The sequence below is a fragment of the Lepisosteus oculatus genome, chromosome 29 (assembly GCF_040954835.1).
Source record: "Lepisosteus oculatus isolate fLepOcu1 chromosome 29, fLepOcu1.hap2, whole genome shotgun sequence".
NCBI lineage: Eukaryota > Metazoa > Chordata > Actinopteri > Semionotiformes > Lepisosteidae > Lepisosteus > Lepisosteus oculatus.
Window position 1 is genome coordinate 2,860,044 of NC_090724.1, and position 21,637 is coordinate 2,881,680.

Consider the following 21,637-nt stretch of genomic DNA (forward strand, 5'->3'; position numbering starts at 1 on the left):
GGGCACGTTTCTGATCCTGCTCGGAAACCGTGCTTATGAGCATTTATAGACTGAATACTTGCACTATGAAACAACCTTCTTTTGAAACAACTATCGAGTGCATCCTCAATCTCAGTTTAATACACGTCCCCGTAGTTTCCCCCGGGGCACGGCTCACTGGGTCGACTTTGTCAGCACCTAGGAGGAAAGACGGCACACATTTCCTGAGGCACCACCGGGGCTTTAAATGCAGGAAGTGACGTCTGATGCAAGCCGTCTATCTGCCGGCTGTATTACGTAGCCCCGTTCCACGTCTCTCTGCGCCCGGTGAGGTGACTCTGAGCTGGAAGATGGCTGCGGTGGTCCGTCCGCAAGTGAAGGAGGGAGTGCGGATTGCGCTGCTTTGTGTGTGCTGGTATGCTGTCAGCTCCGGGGGAAACGTCATCAACAAAATCATTTTAAATGGATTCCCCTACCCGGTTACCGTCTCCCTGTTCCACATTTTATCTATCGTCTTCTTCCTCCCTCCTCTGCTGCGTGCATGGGGGGTACCTCAAACCGAGCTGCCTGGCAGATACTACCGGTGGTTCATCTTGCCCCTAGCCTTCGGGAAGTACTTCGCCTCGGTGTCGGCGCACTTCAGCATCTGGAAGGTACCAGTCTCCTACGCGCATACAGGTAACCCTCTCTTCGAGACGGCATGCATGTAGATCTGGCTATCTGCAGTATACTGGCGTGCTATATATTACTGTTGTGCTGAGGGGGAGTTTCTGCAGGAGCCAGCGGGAGCAACAGGGGTATTCTTAGTCCCACTACCATGGGAATCGCGTAACGTCATATTGAGGGGGAATTGTTCGGGCCAGGCTATATTTGGTCTGTCCTCTTTAAGTCCCTTCGAGGGACCGTCCTGCGACCAGTTCCCTCTTTTATTTAGTCAGCGTGCAATGAGGTTAAGTGCCACAAGACCGTCCTAGACGATGAGTTGTCACAGCGAAATGTAGAAGGCCAGCGGGTAACCTGAATGACTGCTGCGCGGTCCAGTACGTGTGATTTCTGCTCGCTTTTCCGACGGGGATCGGGAACTGGGCTGTTTCCTTCTTCTTCCTGGGGTCTCTGCTCGTACCTGAGCTCAGACGCCGATCCCCAGAGACGGTCGCTGTCTGTCTGGGACCTACCTGCGCCGCGCACTTCCCCGACGGCATCACACGTCACCTGGAAGTCAAGCTGGTTGGCTCGGAGCCGTATCCGTGAAAGGAAAAACAGATCTACATAGGCGGAAAAGAGCTCTCTACTTGGGCTGAAACGCTTTTAAACCCTTTTTTTATTGTTCGTAGAACAAATCGGTATAGAAATAGTAAGAAAAGGACCCTGCGTGTCTGGAGGCGGAGGTTTCTAACTGGCTGTTTTGCGAAAGCCTGCACAGTGCAGCCTCCTAGCAGGTCATTCCTGTCCCCTGCTTGTAGGCCAGTGTCTGTTTTACAGTTCGCGGACTCGCTTAATCAAAGGGCCGTGTCTGCTCGTTTGAATAGGGAAAGAAAACAAGATCTTCATTGTTTGCGACGGGCAGTAAGGTTATGGGGGGAGGAGGGGGGGATAAATTAAAGGAGCTCCACAGAGGCTGGCTAGACAGGCCTGCTCCCCAGAGCAACATCCTGGAGGTGCTGTTTGAACTTCTGCTTAAATCATCTGTTCCTTATATCACATGGCCCATGGGGGAGGGTTAAACTGATTGATCCGGTTAAGTTTTAATGGAGTTATTTTTCCCTCTTTTTGAGGTCTTGTGCTGTTGGTTTTAAAAGACCCTCAGAGCTGGCTGGGTTACTGTCTTTAAGGGCCAAACTCTTGCCTTCTGTCAAGAGTCTGCTTTTTCCCCCTTTTTAGGTTCAGATCTTGACATTACTACTCCATTCTGTCAAAGTGTCCATATTGTTAATGAATCACCTCACCTCTTTGTTTTTCAGTTTTTTGTCAGTATCTCACATGTTGCTTTTGCGTGGTTTTGGGGTGCAGTGTTGTTCGTGGATAAAGCATTTTCATTGCCAACGACACTGCTGTATGCTGTACTGTTCGTGCATTGATAAATAATCCTTGATTGGTTGATTGTTCCTGGGACGGACAGGAAATGCCAGTGATGAAACAGGCCAGGTTAGAAATGACAATGAGGGGATCAATGCACTGTTCAGGAAATGGCTTCTTCCTGTTGACTAGATTACTGTACAACACTTTTAAAGCAGGGTTGGGCTTTTCTACTCCATAACTAGAGTTCTTGAGGGAGCTGCAGATCATTCATAAAATAGTTCAGTGAAGAAAACCTGGAAGACTTTCTCAGTTCTAGAGGAGTGATGTTGACAGCCCCTGGTTTCGAGTGATGGTCATGTCTTCTTCTCAGTTATGACACCCAAAACGCATCAATTTTTAAAATCTTTTATTTCTCAACCGATCTTGCCTCACCCTGTGTCCGTTACTGACAACCTTATCTTCTTCCCTGTTGCGTTAGTGTGTAAAACTCGCTTCACTGTTTTAAAATGAGTCTGGGAGAGACAGGAACAAAATTTTCATTTGTGTTGGATTTTTTTATCATGGTTCGCACGCATTGAGCCTTTGTGGAAAGAAATGTTTTGCTTTTGTAAACTAGCTTCCCCAGCTATAATCTAGGAACTAGTTATAGGCATTGTCCATTGTGATGGGCTGGCATCTGCTCCATAGGGGTAGTCAGGTACTCTGAATGTGCTTACTGTGCTCCTGAAGCCAGGATCAGCTACAGACTGGTGAGCCTCAAGGCTCGACTTGACCTTGTTTGCTCCCTTTCCCTCTCTTCCTTCCCCTTTAGCACTAATTACTTCTGCAGCAGCACTCTTGCACTCTTGTTTTGAGCTCTTCCAGCTGAATGGGTAAGCCTCTGGCTCGCGAAACCTGCACCACAAGCCTCAGCTGCAGCTTGTACAGAAGAAGTGTTGGGTTTCATTTGTCCGTCTTGCTCCTTGAGCCCAGGAAGAAAGAAAACTGTGGCCTCCTTCCCAGTGAGCCTGACGTCTGTTTTCTCCCTCTGTCCCTGCAGTCAAGGCCACCATGCCGATCTGGGTTGTTCTCTTGTCCCGTCTCATCATGAAGGAGAAACAGACGACGAAGGTGAGCAAGCCGTGTGCGTGTGCGTGCATGCGTGTGCGTGTGCGTGCATGTTTGAGCAAGCCGTGTCCGTGTGAGTGCTTGAGACTCTGATGAGACCCCCCCATACCTTGCCTCACGTTATTGGAAAAAATATTCTCTCTCAACCTGGAAGTTTAATAGACATTTAATTTAGCTATGTTGGTGTTAGTATACTTGGTCACTCTGTTTTTCGGGAGGTGAAGCCCAGGGGATGGGTACCCCAGTATAGTCGTATGTTTTGAGTTTGATGACCGTGCAGACCTTTAATTTCTTTAATTGTGCAGCTCAGATTCTTGTGGGCTGAAGGGTTTTTAGATTTTTTATTCCAGATCATCTCTAAATCTGTTCATGTAACACATTGCCTGCTTAATTGCTGATAAGAAAAGTGTTCAGTGGCCTTTAAGATGTGTGGTTTGATGGTTACTCAATAAAACCTGTTGAACTGGCACTCTGTAAAACCAGCCAAGGACATTCATGCATTGTATGGGTATATATTTGAGAGAATTAGCTTTACTGATTTTGGAAACAAATGGAATACTTCTCCTTTTTTTGCTCGAAAAGTGAAACAGTGAGGTTTTCAAACCTGGAGAGAAGTGTTTGTTCTTTCCAGGCAATGAAGATGATTAAACCAATTGGATGCATGAAAAAAGATCAAAGGGCCTGCAGTATCTCCAGGAATCCAGTCTGACTTGCGTCTTTCTTTGATTGAGGAAATTACGGCAACTTCCTTTGTGATAAACGTGCACCTTTCATAATATTTCAATTCCATTCCTCTGTTGCCAGGTTGGACTGTGTTTCTACAAAGCTGCCCATCAGCTGCAGTGACTCATAGAGAACAAAAGAAGTAGAAACCTAATGTGGTGGTTAATGTGTTTTTAAGTTCTATGCTCCCCGAGGTCATCTAAAAAGGGCCGTCGACGTGGTCTCATTGGAAGAGTCCTCGTTTGAGTCTCTGTGGTGGTCTTTCCTCAGGTGTACCTGTCTTTGGTGCCCATAATAGGAGGTGTGCTGCTGGCCACGGTGACCGAGCTGTCCTTCGACCTGTCAGGGCTGATCAGTGCCTTGGCCGCCACTCTGTGCTTTTCTCTCCAGAACATCTTCTCCAAGAAGGTATGTCCGCGCGGTGAGCTGGGGGAAGAGCTGTGATGTTGGAAAGCGGGTGGCCGGGACAGAAAGAGGGTGGAGGCAGACGAACGAGCCTCGCACCTGTTCGCTGCCACACTAACAGAATTCCCCGCTTTCCTCTTGGAGAGATCTTTCTAGACACTGGAAAAACACAAGACGGCACCATAGTGGACGATTTATTAAATTATTATTATTATTATTATTATTATAATAGTGACCAGGACATAAGCCTCTTTAAAATTGCAATGATGGGAAGAACATCTGGTCAGCTGCCTCTTGAGGGGGTTATAGGAGAAATCGGGTGGAGACTTTGGTTCTGTTCAAATTACTGCTTTACTACAGAGCTCGGGTTGTATATTACCAGTATCTGTTGCTAGGGTAACTGACCGTTGTGCAACCAGTGCACCATTGTGTGCAGCTGTTGATTAGCATTTAGAGTGATTTTATTTTAATTTTCGCTCAGAGGTGAAAGGGAAGGCGAAAGTATTATGTTGCGTGTTGACAAAAGGGCTTGTTGGATCATATGATTTTGAGGCCAATTCCTGGCTAAGCCTGCCCTCTAGTGTCAAAACTCACCATAAGCACTGATTAAAACCGATGAAGGCAGTACTTTGTGTTAATATGGTTTCTCGCACAAACACTTATTTACACAATTCATTTGGTTGCTAATCGCGGATTGATCTCATTTAGTCGTGTCTTAAAAGAACCTAAAAACGGGCTTCAGCCACACAGCCGAGCTGCTTGCTCCAGTCTCCCACATTCCTTTGTGTAACAGCACACCTCCTCGGTTCGAAACCCACTGCCAGACGTTTTCCCCCTGTCTCCCGTCCTGCCCCCGATGGTCCCGATGGTCCCCGTGATGCAGTGCTGCTCTGTCCTCGGTGAGCTGGCCCTGCACACTGCAGGGGGAGGCCGGCTTGCCACCTTGTACTGCAGCTCGACCAGCTGGTCCAGCTGAGCTACGCCTGGACTTGGCTTGTGTAACTGAGGCCTTATTCCCCAAGCTCCTGAACTGCCAGGGGGGGCGTACTCACTGCGACTCCAGCGGCCAAGGTGCGAAGAGTGCTTTGTGATCGCATTGCGACCGGGTGGATAAGGCTATGATATGGAAATGCACTATGCCACCTGAGTGCCCTGAGTTGCCTTTTGCCTGACTTGCAGGAAGCCACCAATCTGGTTGGCTTCTCTGGAGACTTTCTGCCAAATCTTTCTGTTCCTTCCCAACACTATTTTATAAGATGCCCCCATCTGTGCAGGTGGTATTGCTCCTGGCATCAGGAGTACCTGGGTACCTGTACAGAGTAGAGAGTAGAGGGTCCATTGCCACATGTACATGTACATTGAAATTCTTAATCGCGCTGATCTCTCGGGACAAACACAGTACAACAGACTGCTTCCCCAAAGCACTTTGCACGTCGGCCTGGTGCAAAGGTGTGATTAGTCGTGGGGACTGGGGCTGAGGCTGATGGGGATTCGAGGGCTTAAATGGACTGGGATGTAGCCGCTTGTATAGTTGCATTGCCTGCAGCGACGCTCCCTGCCCCCACCCCCAGGTGCTGCGAGACACCCGGATCCACCACCTGAGACTCCTCAACGTCTTGGGCTTCAACGCCGTCTTCTTCATGCTGCCCACCTGGGTCCTGGTGGACCTGGCCGCCTTCCTGGTGGACACCGACCCGGTGAGTCCACGCGGGACCGTCCCGCTCGCGGGGAGAGAGAGCGCCGGGAGAAGCTCTTCGTCGGGGGAATCCAGTCCTTTACTCCTCCCGCTCAGTCGAAGCCTGAAGAGCCGCTCTGTTCCCGGGCTTGTTGGCACACGGTGCCCGCTGAACCTCCGGCCGTTTGGGGGTTAAAATATCTGCCAAAAAAATGCTGTGGGACACCTGAGCTCCTGCCCACATCGCTCTTCAAGCCTCAGGCTGTATCACCGTCTGAAATGAGCTCCTGTTTTGGTTTTGTCCCTGATCTGAAAACAACCGAGTAGTGAGTTGTTAGTGTCTTTGACAAGTTAAATGTTTCCGTTTTTGATTTTGTAAGTTCTTTTTTTCCCAGAAGAAAGAATTACTGGCTGAACACGTGAGGAGTATTTTCACAGTATCTTTGGTCTGAACGTACACTTGCATGTAGAACTCTCGAATATTGTTTTTTAAATAGTGCTCTCTAAGCAAGATGTTTTTTTTTTTTGATTGCTGAAAGCCTGTTCGTTGCTTGTTTGAAAGTTTTGCCGGTGTAGCAAGTCGCCACGTTGTGGACATTGAAGATTACATTTAGAAAAATCGCAGTGTCGCTCCAATTCTACTTCAAGTTCAATGTTTTTATTTTTCCAAAAGATAAACTCGGAAGATGTATGAACCGTTACATAAACACATCTGTCCACTAGAGGTCGCCCTTGACTCATCCAAACGCTCTTGGCGAGCAGGCTTTCTGCAACTCAAAAATAGCTGTTGACTCATTTTCGTGGAAAAAGGAGCATCGTCCTTCATCGTGATTAAAACGCAGAGCAAACATCTTTTAGAGACCGTTATGATGATGTGTGGATCATTTAAAAATATAACAAAAGCATTTATAACAAATGCAAACGACACACATCAGTAAAAAGTAAAAGTGTGTGGCTGGTTACCTGTGCATTCCACCTTTACTGAAATTTCTTTCAAAAAATGCCTGAAAAAGCACTAAAATTGTATTGCATCGGGGAAAGTCTTGCCTCTCAAGGCTTTGAATGGGAGAGCTTTCAGAATCACTTCTTTTTTTCTCCCCCACATTTCTGGTTTAAAAACGCCACTCGGTTAAAAGAGACAGAGGCAGTGTGTTATGGACAGGGCTCTGCCCGGTGCCTCCGGAGTCTGGATCTGACCCCTCTGTCCCCTCGCTCCCTCTCTCCTCCGCTGGCTCTCAGACAGGGGTTTCAGACTCCTCCTGGACCTTGCTGCTACTGGTGATCAGCGGGTTCTGCAACTTCGCCCAGAACGTCATCGCCTTCAGCGTGCTCAACCTGGTCAGCCCGCTCAGCTACGCCGTGGCCAACGCCACCAAGAGGATCATGGTGATCAGCGTCTCCCTGCTGATGCTGAGGAACCCCGTCAGCTCCACCAACATGCTGGGCATGATGACCGCCATCCTGGGAGTCTTCCTCTACAATAAGGTGACACCCGCCTGGTCCAGCACGACCCCAAGCCAGTGCATTGCAGTTAATGTAGATCTTTTTGGTTTCCTTTAACGCCGATCATGCAAGGTGGGGCTGTGTCACATCGCAGGTCTGCAGGATTCCCATCAGGGATTGAGCCCCTCTAGGGTGAGGGTTACCATTGAGGCTGGAGCTCAGGCAGGGGGCTCTGGCTTAGGATGAGGCTGCTGTAGGGCTGGGGTTAGCTTGAGGTCTGGTTTCTGTTTTTCCTTGGGGAGAAAAAGACCACACGGACCTTCACTCTTACCATAGTGAGAGCTCAGGTTTCTGCATAGGACTGACGTTTTTAATATGCCTCTCCAGTTTTAAGCTGGAGCTCGGTTCTGTGTTGGATCTGCGTTTGCCGTTTGAGCTAAGGATAGGGATTACTAAAGTAAGGATGGCTGGAGTTGGGCAGTAGAGTTAGGGTTAGATGGTGTGGCCGGGGTTAATTCTCGTGCCTTTATTCCCCAATAGGCTAAATACGATGCAAATCAAGAGGCCAAGAAGAAACTGCTCCCCGTCTCCAAGCAGGATCTGGTTTCCTTCAATCACGGGAGCGTGACCCTGGAGAAAATGCAGCCCAACGGGACCGGCCCCTTCCCCCAGACCTCGGACTTCCAGTACGGCAGGAGTAACGTGTTGACGGATCACTTCCAGTACAGCCGACAGACCTACACAATGGGGTACGGATCCAACCAGTATGACATTTAGGCTGGGCCACGTCGGCCCTTGTACTGGAGCCCCGTCGTCTTCAGCGCGGTTGGAAACCTTCCGAGACGGGAAAGGGAAAGGAACGCCAGTATTGGGAGGGGCAGTGTGCACGTGGCCAAGCTGTCCAGCGACCGGTCAATTTGTTTTTCTTCAAGCGGTCTTCAAGCAAGGCGTCATTGCCTCCCCTCTTTTCCTGTCCCGAGACGGTTCTTCACCCGTTTCATTTCACTGACTGCAAACTAACACATCTTGTACTGGTGCTTTGCGCCCCAGTGTCATTTCTGAACTGGGAGGACACCAACCAGTGACTGTTTTACTGTACAAAGAAGGTCCATCTTTTTGACATGCCAGTGTCCTTGCAGAAGCATCACGTCACTTGTCGGTGGGGAGTGAGGTTGATGTTTGCAATGCTTCTACTTGTACCCTCTTCCTCCCTCTTATTTTTTTTTGCAAAGAAGTGATGCTTTGATTCAAGAACAAAACCTGTCTCTGGTTATACAGTGGCTGTGCCGAACAGTATCATGCAAAACGTATCGTGTTTACAGAAGATAGCTGCAGGTGTCTTGATAGAAAAGTAAAATACAAATGGTCGTTGTGGCAGATCTTTTTTTTTTTGTCTTTCTCACATATTTCTCCTGTTTTTTTAACACAGCTGCCTTGTAAGCAGACAGGCAGGATGTTTACAGTGCATTTAGCCTTTGTTTCGTAGACGGTCTTTTTCGTGAAGACGCTTGGTGGAATTCCTCGAGTTACAGGAGAATAAACCACGTGGATTTGTAAGCCGTAAATCTGAAGGAGGTTTTCCGGTTATCGTATCCCTTCCCCCTGCTCCCCATCTTTATAACGAAGGACCTGTTACGTGGGCCCCAGTGGCACACAGTCTGTGCGTGAGTGTCCCCTGTGACGTAGGTCGCTGTCCTGCTCCGAGCGGAAATGAAAAGCACGCTTAGGAGAGGAGGATGGATGGAGGCTTTAATTTGCGTTGACAAAATAAATATTTGCTGACTTGTCAAAACACTTGACCACAAAGCCAGCTCAGTATGGGTATGATGGAGAGTTTCTTGTTTCCAAATAGCATTGTGTATGAATTGCAATCGGCCAGTTCATGAAATGCGTTTCTGATATCGCCTGTGCTGCTTTTTTTTAACCCGATAATAGAGGCTCACCATGTTTTATTTCAAGGCAAAATGTCAAATAGAGACCAGAAAGCAGCCAACTGAAATATTTGCTTTGGTCCAGACCTAGGGTGAGGCCAAATTCTAAAAACAACAATAGATATTGAGAATATTTATGCAGATCTTTATACAGCATGCCTCTTACAAATCCTTTTTTTTCTGCACGATTGTTTTACGAGTGCAAACGGCTTGTGCAGAGTTTTCGTCCTGCGCCACCTTCGCCAGTGGCTTTCTGTCTTCGTCCTGAGGTCCCCTGTGTTCTCTGCATCGCTTTGCAGCTCATCTCTTGATTGCTGAGGTCAGTCGATCATGCTGTCTGATATCTCTTGTTTTAAGTGGGCTTTGGGATTGCCCCAGTTGTGCCAGTTGGTGCTGGAGAAGTCGTCTCTCTCGGGCCTATACAACGTATGCAACTGGACTCGGGCAGTACTCGAACCTGCTTGGTGTACTGTTGGAGCTCTATTGCCGCTTGTGTTGGGACGTAATGAATTTGTCATCCTTCAGAGTTTTTGCTCACAGAGGTATGGAGCAAGCTGAGGAGAGAGAGACTTCTTGTCTTGGGGTAAAACAGAAATGCTTCTTGAGAGCAAGATACTTCAGAAACTACGAGCTGGGAGTAGAAATGAGTAAAGCAGTCTAATCAAGCCAACTGTTCTACTAAAGGGGTCAGGTAGCCTTGGTGATTCGGGGCTCAGTTACCATGACGACAAGAAGACCTGGGGTGCTCAGGCCGAGGGGTGGGACCCCCCAGATCAGGTTACCCTTCAACACGGCTAAGCTAGAGCACCGTGCTGAAGAGGCTGTGTGAGTTTGAGCTGGTCCTCACCTTCCTTGTGGCAGAGGAAGGAGTCAGGCTCTGGTATTGTTCTGGTAGAATAGTGGAGTGGCTGTCCTTCCTTTTATATTCTCAATGCTGAAAAAAGCACAGAATAATTGATTTGACAGTGTAAGTATAGTCTATATGTTAAAGACTTTTAATGTATAGTGGATGTTGTCAGACCAATAATACAGCTACCTGCCCTCTCTCGCCTGTTTCACAGTTTAAGGCACCCTTGGGTGATGATAACTTTAGCTTGCGATCTGGGTGTAAGTTACAGTGTAAAAAGCCATTCGTAGAGATTGGCTCCAGAACAGGCAGCAGTGTGGGACAGTGGTCGGGTTTCTGGTGTTGAAACGGGAAGGCTGCAAGCTCAAATCCCAGGAGAGGCACAGCTGTTGTATCCTTGAGCAAGGTACTTCGCTCAGATTGTTCCAGTAACATATCCAGCTGTATTGGATCGGTGCGAATTTGTCAGTTTGAAAATTTAAAAGCATCAGTCGGATGAATAATAGGAAATGGAGCTGCTCTGCTTATCCCTCAGGTTGAGATGGAACTTGATCTTGCTAGTTCTAAGCTGTATTTTAGCTTAATTATTATGCAAAGTGTCTAAATTGTTTAATTCATGTAAAGAGCGTAGTATTGATATATTATAGACAATCGAGTCTATAATAATGAAGTCCTTATGATTACAAGGAAAATAGGTTTTGTAGGTCTTTTTTTAAATCAACTGCTGAACACCTTTGTAGTGTTGGATTGGTCAATTAAATTCAGAATTAGGTCAATTAAGTCATAAAGAACATAAAGGAGGGGTGAAAATCCACCTCCATCCAGGGCTGTAGTTGTTCCTTACATGGCTTAGTGGAGTAATACATGAAAATGTTTCTGGTCTGAATTGAAAACGCCTGCAACAGCATGGTATAAATTCTAAATAAGGTACGTACAGTAATTCGGTTGCATTGTTTGAACATATGCATTTTTATTTTGGGAACAATCAGTCACTGACAATCAGGTCACCTTGATATGGTCTAGAATGTGTGAATACAGTACGTGTCCAGACTGAATGCCACTTCAAGAAGTGAGTGCAAGAAGTGAGGACACATGTTAGGGAGATGCTGGTTCATGATAAATCACAGTGCTTTTCCTGTGTTGATGACCAGCATCTTAAAAAATAAAGGGGGAGGGGGGGTTGTTTTCCTTATAGAAATTAGAACATACTGGTATTTGGTTTTTAATAGCTAAACTAAAATGTCTACAAAGAAGTTAGGTATTGATTTAGTTTTAGATGCTGTACTACCTGGCTTATTTTATAAGCACATTGAAAACCTACTATGAACAGCAGTACACAAATTTGTTTCCAAAGTTCTATTTTTAAAATAGTGTTGGCTGTATTTTCTTCAGTGAATCTGAAAGTGTTTTTGTCAATGTAGTCCAGCTACGATTAGTCAAGCAGTTTCAGGAAACATTGAGCATTGATTAGTACCCATGTAGGCTACAGAATACTACAGTATATTTTTGTTTCAATGCTTTCTCATTTCCCCTACCAACTACCAGTAAGATTAGTGGGGTTTTATTTGTTTTATAACAAGATGAATAATTAATGCATACAAAGTTGCAATGAATATTTAAAGATGAAAGGGTTATATAAATATATTTTGAAAGCCTAGCCAGAAAGAAATCTTTTTTTGCTATGGCAGAAGATACTGCTAGCACAACACTAGCTCCCCAGGAAGAGCTGGACTACAGTGGCACTGTCCCGTAACGAGCAGACAGCTGTTCAGCTTCTGCCATGTTGTGCTCTGGGGGGTCGGAAATGGAGGTGGTTATACCACAGCTCTTTTTTTTTTTAACTTGTGAGTTCACTGTTTCTCTGATGAGAGAAAAATCCTTTTTAATTTTGTATAGCAAATCATACATACAGAGGAACTACTGAAACTGATTTATTCCCCATCTAATGATTCCACAGGGATAACCCCCACTGTATTCATGTTCTGAATCGTCTGGATTTCTCTCCAGCCTCTTGACTTTTCTAACTTTCATTTACTCCAAAGACGTCCCCATCGATTCTCCTATAGTCTACTGCACCTCAGTCTTTCATTCCAGATGTAATCCAATACCAGGTACCATAATGTGTCAATTTGATTGGGTTACAGTATTTTTTCTTCAAGCTTAGTATTAAGAATAACAGCTTCTCTAATGCTTAATGTCATAGTAACATTAAAAATAACAGTGATGGTGAAAACTGTTCTAAACTGTGTAGGCTTGGCATGGATCTAATTGTTGAAGTTTGCGCAGCTCAACCATTCTGGTGCACTATTATGGTAAAACTGTAACTGTTTTTGTTCTTGATACCTCAAGTCTGCCATCAACAACAATGTTTTGAAAGAAGAGATTTTATAGGATGCCACATCCAATTTTTTAGCATTCTTGTAACCAACCGATTTCATATCGGCATGTTTCACAGCTGGCATTAGATTCAAAGAACCCCAGGGTTCACAGCATGTAGCCTTGTAACTGTGTTTCTAACATGAGCTGTGAACCGTTCAGTTCAGCAGCAATGGAAGGAAATAGAACATATCACAGTAGCTCCTCCACTCCTTACACTCTGCAGAAAACTGTACCAATAATTATTTAGAGATTGATTACGATTAATTTGAAAAACTGTTTTCTTATGAGATTCACTTGGCCTGCACTATAAAAACACAGTTTTAGTTTAAATAGGTATCTACTTGCAAATGGAAGTTGCTTTTAGAGACAGTTTTCAAAACTTCGGAAATCGATTTAAGACTTGCTCATTTGTTAATCATGGATTCAAAAACATATCCTTAGGATTTTGTTTTCTTTAAGGTCTTTTTGCTGTAAGTGAATTATCAGAATGTATATGGTGGGGTTGGTACTCATGGGGAACGTTTCTTTGCTATTATTAGTCTGTTTGGTTTTTAATGTTTTTATGTGAACATGATCGAAGAGCAAAATGGCATTTTTACTGAACCGAGGTTTATAGATTTTATTTATGGTGTCTAGATACAAGGAGATGAAAAATGATTTAAAATTGGTGCATCTATGCACTGATGGTGTATTTAATTTTTTATTTTTAAAAAGTAAGATGTAAAAATAATAAATAATAACAGAATTATGGAATTGATTCTGTTATTTTGGTGTGTTTCTTTGTAGAGATGCAAAAAGAGTTCACAGTTTTGTGCAGATTTTGTTTCTTAATCTTTCTTAGTGGAACTTCAAACTCCTCTTAGAGTTTCCCGCTTGTTAGTAGACAGGCCTTGTTAAAGGTATACACTGCATGAAATGTTACATGCACAGCTTAGAAGAAGAAACATCTCCTTAGTCTTGAACAAGGGACTAAAGCAGGACCCAACTACAGTATCTAAATGCAGATTTCAAATATTGACAGAGTCAATCCAATGTACTTCAAAGATCAACAGTAAAACCCGAACCAGAACAGCTGGTGTTTACTAGTGGAAGCTGGTGAAAGTTCACATGGGATGGCACTGGAGATGTTACTTTTCACAAAGGGTTGTAGGAGTCTGCAACAAGCTACTCAGCCACATGGTTGAGGATGATACCCCGGCTTCCTTTAAGAATTGACTGGTCAGATTGATCATCTAGATAAAAACTCAACCTTACAACCCCACTCCCACAAATTCCATTATTTCTTGAAGAGCAATGGATTTCTCCCTAGCTGAGAAGGCACCTTGGGTACAGTATGTGTATCTAAAGACACAGATTTATTTCAGACTGCTTGCAGGGCAGTGGGCCGGCAGTACATTTCTCAGCCAAAGGTAGTCAATGTCCCCAGGGACCCAGCATGGACAACTGTCCTAGCTCAAAACCACGGTTGCCATGATAAGAGGGAGTATCTGAATGACCGGTGTCCAGAGGTACAGTGGTCACACGACATGCAAGAGCTAACAGATGGGAGTGGTGGGGTGGCTGGGTGGGCACCTAGCGCTGCGTGGTGTGGGGGTACGATGGCCATGGAACTGGGCATTCTCGGGCACCTCCACCGGGCCAGCTCACGGGAACACCTGGACAACAGCCTGATCCGTCCCTGGAATTCTGGAAGTCAAGAAGCCAGCCAACAGGCTGCCCCTGAGCTAGTCTGGGTCCTGCCCGCACCCCGGTGTGCTCACGGCGGCCGCAGGGAAACGGGACAGACGAGAACGACAGCGCCCGTCGCCTTGCTCTGAAGGTATTTCACCAACTTCGTTTATTCCTTCCTCACGGGGTTTAATGTTAATAGAGAAGCGTTTCAAAGTCCCGTCGCTGTAATTCCCAGTCTGTGACTACTGGGGAAGATGAGAGACCGTGGACCAGGGGTGTCGAACCCAGTTTCTGCAGGGCCTCATGTCTTCTGCGTTGTGTTCCAGTGCAGGCTGTCAATTAACAGCAAACCTTTTCTCACTTGGACACAAGGAGGTTCCTTAAAGCCTTTTACAGTTTATAAGTGGAAACATTCACTTTGTCAAACGTACAGTTATTTATAAGATACTAAAACACTTTGGACACAGGCTAGAAATAAATATGATATAAATACAATATACAGTTCATTAAGTTATTACACCACCATGCAACTGAGTCAGGGTGTACAAAAACAGAAGACACCACAACCTTTAGGAAATTGAGTCTTATTCCTTATTCCTTATAGGTCTTATTTAGTTTTATACTTGTTAATGTATTATCTTCATTAAATCTGCACTTTTAATGAAGTGAAATCTGGACTTCTCAACTGTAAATGACCTTAGACACAAAGGATGTGAGAGTAAGGTTAATTGTTTAATTGACAATTCAGGTTGAACGAAAACCAGAGGAAATTAGGTCCCCCAGATATTCAATCTTCTACCCCTAGAATGACTAGGATGAGTGTAAAATTAATCCAATAAAGATCATTTGGTTTAAATTAGGAAATTAAATAATATATCTTCAGTACTGTCTGTGATAAACCATGTGCTTAGCGGTACAACACACATCTTGGCCAGAATACTTAGGTATGTACAGTAGTTCCTTTACACTGATTTTGCATAAAATGTCTCTAAATAAGCGTAAAATTGCACTTGTATTCTGATGATGTAGGTTTACGTCTTCAAAGTTTGGTTTAGCATGATTCTTAGCTGCTAACAAAGTACTTTGATATGCCTATTTGTGAATGCCGTTTAGAGCAGCAGGGGTGTCCAGTCCTGGTTTGGTTGCAGGTTTTCTATGTTTCTTTAAAACAGCAGCACCTGGAGAGACGGGAGAAGCTATTATCTTAGTCCAGTTGTTCTAAAACCAGCCAATTAAGCCTGGCAACAGATGAGCTGGCATGAAAACCTACCAACACATCAGCCTGTAGCATCAGGACGGGACAACACCGGCTCATAGGTTGGGCTCGGATAAACCCAACACTTTGACTCGGTTAACAACATTTGAAAGCATATATCCTAGACACCACTTTACTTTCTGATAGGCTATTTGTATCCACCTTCTGTAGAAAATGTCTTAAATGACCCGATTTGGAGTTTTAGATCGGTGCAGTGACAAACTAAACTTCTGTCCACATTAGTTTCTTTCTTACAACTGCATTTAGAATAAACATTTTCAATAACTGACAAAGCTAAAAACCCAATTAAGAGCAGTCCTTTGTACCACTCTTGCACAAGGGATAAAAAATCGTTTTCTTCACAAAGTCGCCATTAAAGTAAACCAGCAATCTGCCTTTCGTAGGTTACCGCGCATTTTTACTTTCCCGTTTTTTCTTATTGGCGGATTTTTAAAATGAAATTCCACGTTGAAGATTTGATCTTGTTTAACCTTTCTTTGCTGGTGCCAGAACATCACGTAAAAGCAACTTGGACGTTCTGGTGCCGAGATTCAAGTTGACAGGAGGGTCGTTATAGTTTCACAGTGCATACCCGTGTAGGTTAAAGAAATGTGTTTTGGCACAGTAACACTGCAACTAAACAAGAAAAAAATACATCAGGTTTCCTGTCCAGTGAAACACATATATTGATACAGCAGGTCCACGTTTCTTTGTGCAACGTTTAGTAGCAACAGAATGGAGAGCGATAACATTACACTTAAACACAAACTGAGCACTAATGTCTTTGAACACCTGAAGGCGGTGCGTAATTTCATTAAATGTACCGTTTGGATTTCCTATAGTGTTTTTTTTATCCACTTCAACCCTCGGAAGGTAATAAATGGCCTTTAAGCTGCTTTTGTAAATAAGATGCTTAATTACATTTGTTTCCTATCTCAATTTATATCCGTTCTCCAGTACGGTCGTCTGTTGACCGGCCACAGACGCCGACAAAGGGCTCTGTTTTGCGGGCTCTGCGTGGCTCTCCTCCACCTTAACGGGGTCCTGAGTCTCCAGCGGGGACGCGGCCCCCGGTTCTCGTTTCGGCTCCTCGGCGGCAGCGGGGCCGGAGGAAGAGGCGGCGTGGTTACCCGGCACCGGAGGGCGCTGCGCCGTCGACTCGGTGGCGCCGTGTTTGTCCACGGCCAACAGGTAGCGCACTGCTTGCTGCTGCCCCGGCACGACCGAGTTGGTGCGGCCGCGGCAGAGTCTTTTGAAAAGAGCCAGAATCCCGTGAAATACTGTCCGCCTCAGCAAGATGTAGACCCAGGGGTCGAGAATGGGGTTGACCGAGGCGATGCGGATGGCCTTCAAGTCGGGATTGGTGTTCTGGTCCTTTATCGCCTCCGGCCGTGCTATCTGGTTGATAAAGATCCGCACCTGACGAGGGGGAAGGAAGGGTTAAGATCCGCACAGGCCTCGAGATGGAAACCAACTACAAACAGCACCAAAAATACTAGTGCTGCTTGTTGCGTATTTTTATGTGTTCAAACGGAGCAGACTAGGATCTGCTACATGCAGTGTAGGCTATGCTTTAACAGTAGCGACACCAACAGGATTCGCCTCCACGCAAAAACTGCGTGGGCTTCCCATACCAGACGTGCCCTTTTCAAAGTGTTGGAAGTCGTTTCCGGCTGTTACAGCACTGCCATTTTTAAAAAACGATTCAGTTATGTATGCTGATTCATCATTATACCACAGATGAGAGTTGGAGCAGGACACAGAGTCTAAAGGGAACACGCATGCAAGAACGTTGTGCAAAGAAATTATGCGTTTAAATAGGAAGCTGAAATCCTGCCTCTATTTAGTGGTATTAGTCTGTAAACATTGGGATCTTTTATATAATTCACAGTGTGTCAATGAGAACTGGAAATATGTAGGCAACGCGGCCTTGCTGCTAATATTCCATTGAATTTAAATAGACATTTTTAAATTGGGTGGTAATTCTTAATCGGAATGTGTTCATTAACGTTAACTTTTGAGGGGTTAATTAGGGATAACGTTTATTACAAAAGCTGGGCCATAGAACACTCTTTACCTCGTCATTTGTTTAAATAAAACATTGAGCATAAGAGAGAAACTCGATATTAGCGGAACATTGATTATTGAGGTATTTTTTGCTGTCCCGCGGTAGAACTGAAAAAAAAGAAAAAGAAAACTAATTCCAAACTGATCAAACTTTCTTTTTCTTTGCCGTTTTCTTTCGTGCATTTGGATCTGTGTTCTCTACTCCACCAAATGTCGTTCATATATAATTTTGAAAGATGACGCACTGGAATACTGTGTTTTTAACACACTGAACGCAAGAAATGTAAAACAAAAAACTGCAATACTTTTTAGCAGGTTCTCGGGTACTGAAGTCCCGATAGAAATTCTTTTGTCTATATTTGTAGTGTGTTTGCGAATAGCACACTATTGCCCAAAGAGCTTTGCGTTCCTACAGTCTTCATGACAAGGTATTTTGTCACTAGATGAAAATGCTATCATGTTCTAATCCTCCTAGGAGCCGCGCAAGCTACCATTTCTGGTAAGTTATTTGTCATTTAAAGTAGTTCCATGTAATTTGCAGCTTCAGCCTCATAAGTGCTTCGTGAAAGCACTATAATTTAATTTTAATGAAACGCGTCTACACTCCATTATTTACAAGGAATCTTATTTACGGCACCCTTCTTCCATATTTTACGCTTGCTTGTAGTACTTCTCCCCTTGTTCAGTGTCGACAGGTTAAATCACACGTGACGAAACTTCAGTAATTTCTTGGAAAGTTCAGATAAAGGTGCGTGGAAAGTAAACGAGGGTTCACACGGGAGCCGAATTCTGTGTTCAAATCAATATTGCATGTGCATCTGGTTAAACCAACATTTAAAAAGCATTTTAAACGAGGAAGGTTCGGGCAGTTCGTTTCTTTTCGTTGTGCTGAAATGAAGACCAAATTATGCTGGTAAATATTTGCCCAAATAAACGGTTTTACTTACCACCAGGGGCGTGGAGCACACTAACACGACTATCGATGTGGCTATGAGAAGAAGCATCATCTGAATTTCGGCTCCGGAGGTGCGTGCAGTCCATCTGGTCCTCAGACTGTCTGTAGCGACGAGTCTACCCCGCGTCCGCCGCCTCATGACCAGCAGAGCCCCGCACACCGCGACGTTGCAGGCGACGGTCACAAGGATGAGCAGGGAGCTCACGCCGGCGTACAGGAAGGAGTAGAACGCGTGGGGCGAGGACGTAGTCCTCCAGTCGATAAAACACCACGTCTCGGGGTACTGCAAGACGCTTCTGCTGAGCCCCATCATGGGCAAAGAGCAGAAGACGATGTTCCCCAGGTAAATGGCGAACAGGGACCAGCGCGCTGCCTGCTGGTCAATAGACCACCTTTGGTAAGAGTAAGGGTGGTTGATAGCGAGGTAGCGCTCCACGGACATGGCGCAGATAATGCCCAGACCGGACACTCCAAAGAAGAGCAGAAGAAAGGAGTGGAACTGACACAGAGCCTGTCCACCCGGCCACTTCTCCTCGAGATAGGTCACTATAGTAATTGGGCTGGCGAGACACGTACCTAGCAGGTCAGTCACGGCCAGGCCGCACACCAGCGAGTAGAAGGCGGACTCCTTGCGCTCCTGCTTGGATTTCGAAAGCACAGCTATGGCGATGATATTCCCCACGACTCCCATCGCGAACATGAAAGCGGGGATGGCCATTCCCTGTTCGATCGTCGTAGTTGAATTGGAAGCGGCGGTATGGTTAGCCTCTTCGACCATGGCGACTTCCTAAAGAAACCAGCTTTCCGTTTTCTTTGGGAAAAAAAGTTTGCCTTAAAGTTCATTATATGGCTGTGAACACCCGAGTGACGGGAAAGGTAATTTCAAAGCCATATCCAGTTGCGATGGGTGCTCGTTTGTTTGTCCAAAACGGATAGCGCAGTTTCCGTCTCTCCGCTTGAGTCCGGGTTGTTTTTCGATCTGTTCGACTGGTTTGACTTGAGTCTTTGAGTTATTTATGCTTTAAATAATTCCCGTATCCTCCACGGCGCAGCTCCAGTGTACTATGTACAGTAGACTCACACTGTGAACATCTGTATGGAGTGACGCGCTCCGACAAATGGTGAAAGCTGGCAAGAGCTGCGCTCTGCGCTGTAGCCCCTATAGTTGCGACCCCACCTACAATACAGCCACAGTGGTCTTCTACAACAATGTTGAATGAGATCACCAAATTATCACTCTAGTAACAGACCAAGATTATTTTGCTGGAAATAAAAACTTAACACGGCGTAATGTCCAGACGTACAGTAGGCAATTCACCCAAGCATGTCTAAAAGCGGTCAGTCTGTCTCCCCTCCAGTCCTAGAAAATATCTTCTACCGTTTCTTTGTTGTTGACGTATTTTTTTATGCTGGGCTTGTACTAGTATGCATTGACAGACTCCTACAATTACTCTAATATCTATTTACCGAGAGGCTAATGCAAAACAGAATCAATACGAGAGAGAAAAGAACTGTAATGTAAAAATCAATTTGTTCAGTGTGTTTTCCGGCTGCGGTGTCGAGTTTTTCTTTCCTCACATAACGGAGAACAAACGCCTAAGGCTTCATACATGTAAACACTAAGTTTTTATTTTCAGTCTGGTTTCAACAGACAACAGTTGCTCACAAGTATTCAAGTGTATGCCAAGCAAAAGCCTCAACATTATTAATGAACAGCAACAACACAACAATTAGCATTAAGCTTATAGGTTATCTTCTATTATTGTTACGAACCCATATTCCGCACAACTAATTTTCTATTATCTGTTGCAGTTGTTAGCGATAACTTTTCAGCGCTTTAAGATTTACGACGGTTGCATCAATATATAATCATTAGAGAAAAACGATCTTGGCGTTATATACATATTATAACCAGATTACATCCTGTACAGCCTTTTAAAAAAGAGCGATTTCCTTTGCAGTCCGTAACGGTCTAATGTCGAGTATACATGCACTTAATAGCAGCAGAAACACAAACAACATACTGTTGCTAATCAATGACTTCGTATCTTTTCCAATGTAAGCGTAATATCCCACAATGAAAATTAACATTGATTTAAATCTTCGGTCCCTGAACAGCGGAAATGCGTGTGTCCCCCACTCTACAGCTATTTTTACTTTTTGCAATTAAGAACAAACTCGCACAAGACACCTGTGAGCTTGATCAGCCAGCCGCCGGTGTGCGATACAGCCGGAGACCATGGGATTTGCTGTGGTTTTTTATGATCCATTTGGGGAAAGTGGTGCTTGAAAAAAAAATAGTAATAAAACTCGCCTAAGAGATGCACTGGACACAGCGATTCGGAACATGACGATTCTATTTCTATAGTCTATATTTTATTCAATGCTTTTCGTTCTGCAACTGCACAGGCCAGCGGGTCTATTGTAGTGTCTGCGCTGCTTGACATCACTCGTATTCTACTGTAAATTGAATCTCAGATATTACCGTTTTACTGCATTGAACAAGAATATATATTAAGAAATGCATAAAGCCAATACAATTAAAAATTGTAAAATTGCAAAAATCAACAGCTTTTTGTGGTAAAATCGACAAAAGATAACGTATGGTTTTCTAGCGTTTTCCTTTTGTGCTAACATCAAAGCTGTTTTGTTCGCCTGTTCAACTCGTGCTTTTGGACTACTGCACAAGCCCTTTGTTGAAGGTAAGTCTACACAAGTAATAAAAGCCGCACTCGAATAACTGTACTTTTAGGTTTTAATAATAAAAAACTGTAGTTTTTTGCTAATTGTATCGGTTCAAAACGATTTGTGAGCATTATTTTCTGATGCTATTGATTTAAAGTTAACTACTTTCCTTGCAAATTGTGTTGTCTGGAGTCTAGATTAGAAAATGATAAACTGTTTTAAGTTCCAGCTTTGTGCGCTTGTGGACGCAATATATTCAGCTACCAGATATCTAGTCTTTATACGGTATTAATGTAATCTCCTATTTTTTTTTGCACGGTTTGTACCTTTATAAAGTAAACCACTTTAAAAAATACCGATAAGGATACAAATAAAATATTTTTCATCGGGAATTATCTAGTTCTTAATTATTTAGCCGTGTATTTTTGTGTACTTAATCGGACACAAATAGGTTTTGAATGACCCGTTCCCACCAAACACGGTTCCGGTAGACGGA

At 44.5% G+C, this 21,637-nt stretch overlaps 2 protein-coding genes across 2 annotated transcripts; one reads left to right on the forward strand and one right to left on the reverse strand.

Annotated features, from left to right (window-relative positions):
- The first annotated feature begins 271 nt into the window (after positions 1-271).
- slc35e1 (solute carrier family 35 member E1) lies at positions 272-13,265 on the forward strand. Its single transcript, XM_006639794.3, has 6 exons — positions 272-657; positions 3,038-3,108; positions 4,099-4,236; positions 5,805-5,930; positions 7,148-7,393; positions 7,892-13,265. The coding sequence occupies exons 1-6, from the start codon at positions 330-332 to the stop codon at positions 8,126-8,128; spliced, it is 1,146 nt and encodes a 381-aa protein (XP_006639857.3). The 5' UTR covers positions 272-329; the 3' UTR covers positions 8,129-13,265.
- Positions 13,259-19,822, reverse strand: LOC102697770 (prostaglandin E2 receptor EP4 subtype-like). Its single transcript, XM_006639930.3, has 2 exons — positions 18,449-19,822; positions 13,259-16,853 (listed from the first exon to the last, which is right to left on the reverse strand). Exons 1-2 carry the CDS (start codon positions 19,232-19,234, stop codon positions 16,365-16,367), a joined length of 1,275 nt encoding a protein of 424 aa, XP_006639993.2. The 5' UTR covers positions 19,235-19,822; the 3' UTR covers positions 13,259-16,364.
- Between the last annotated feature and the right edge of the window lie 1,815 nt (positions 19,823-21,637).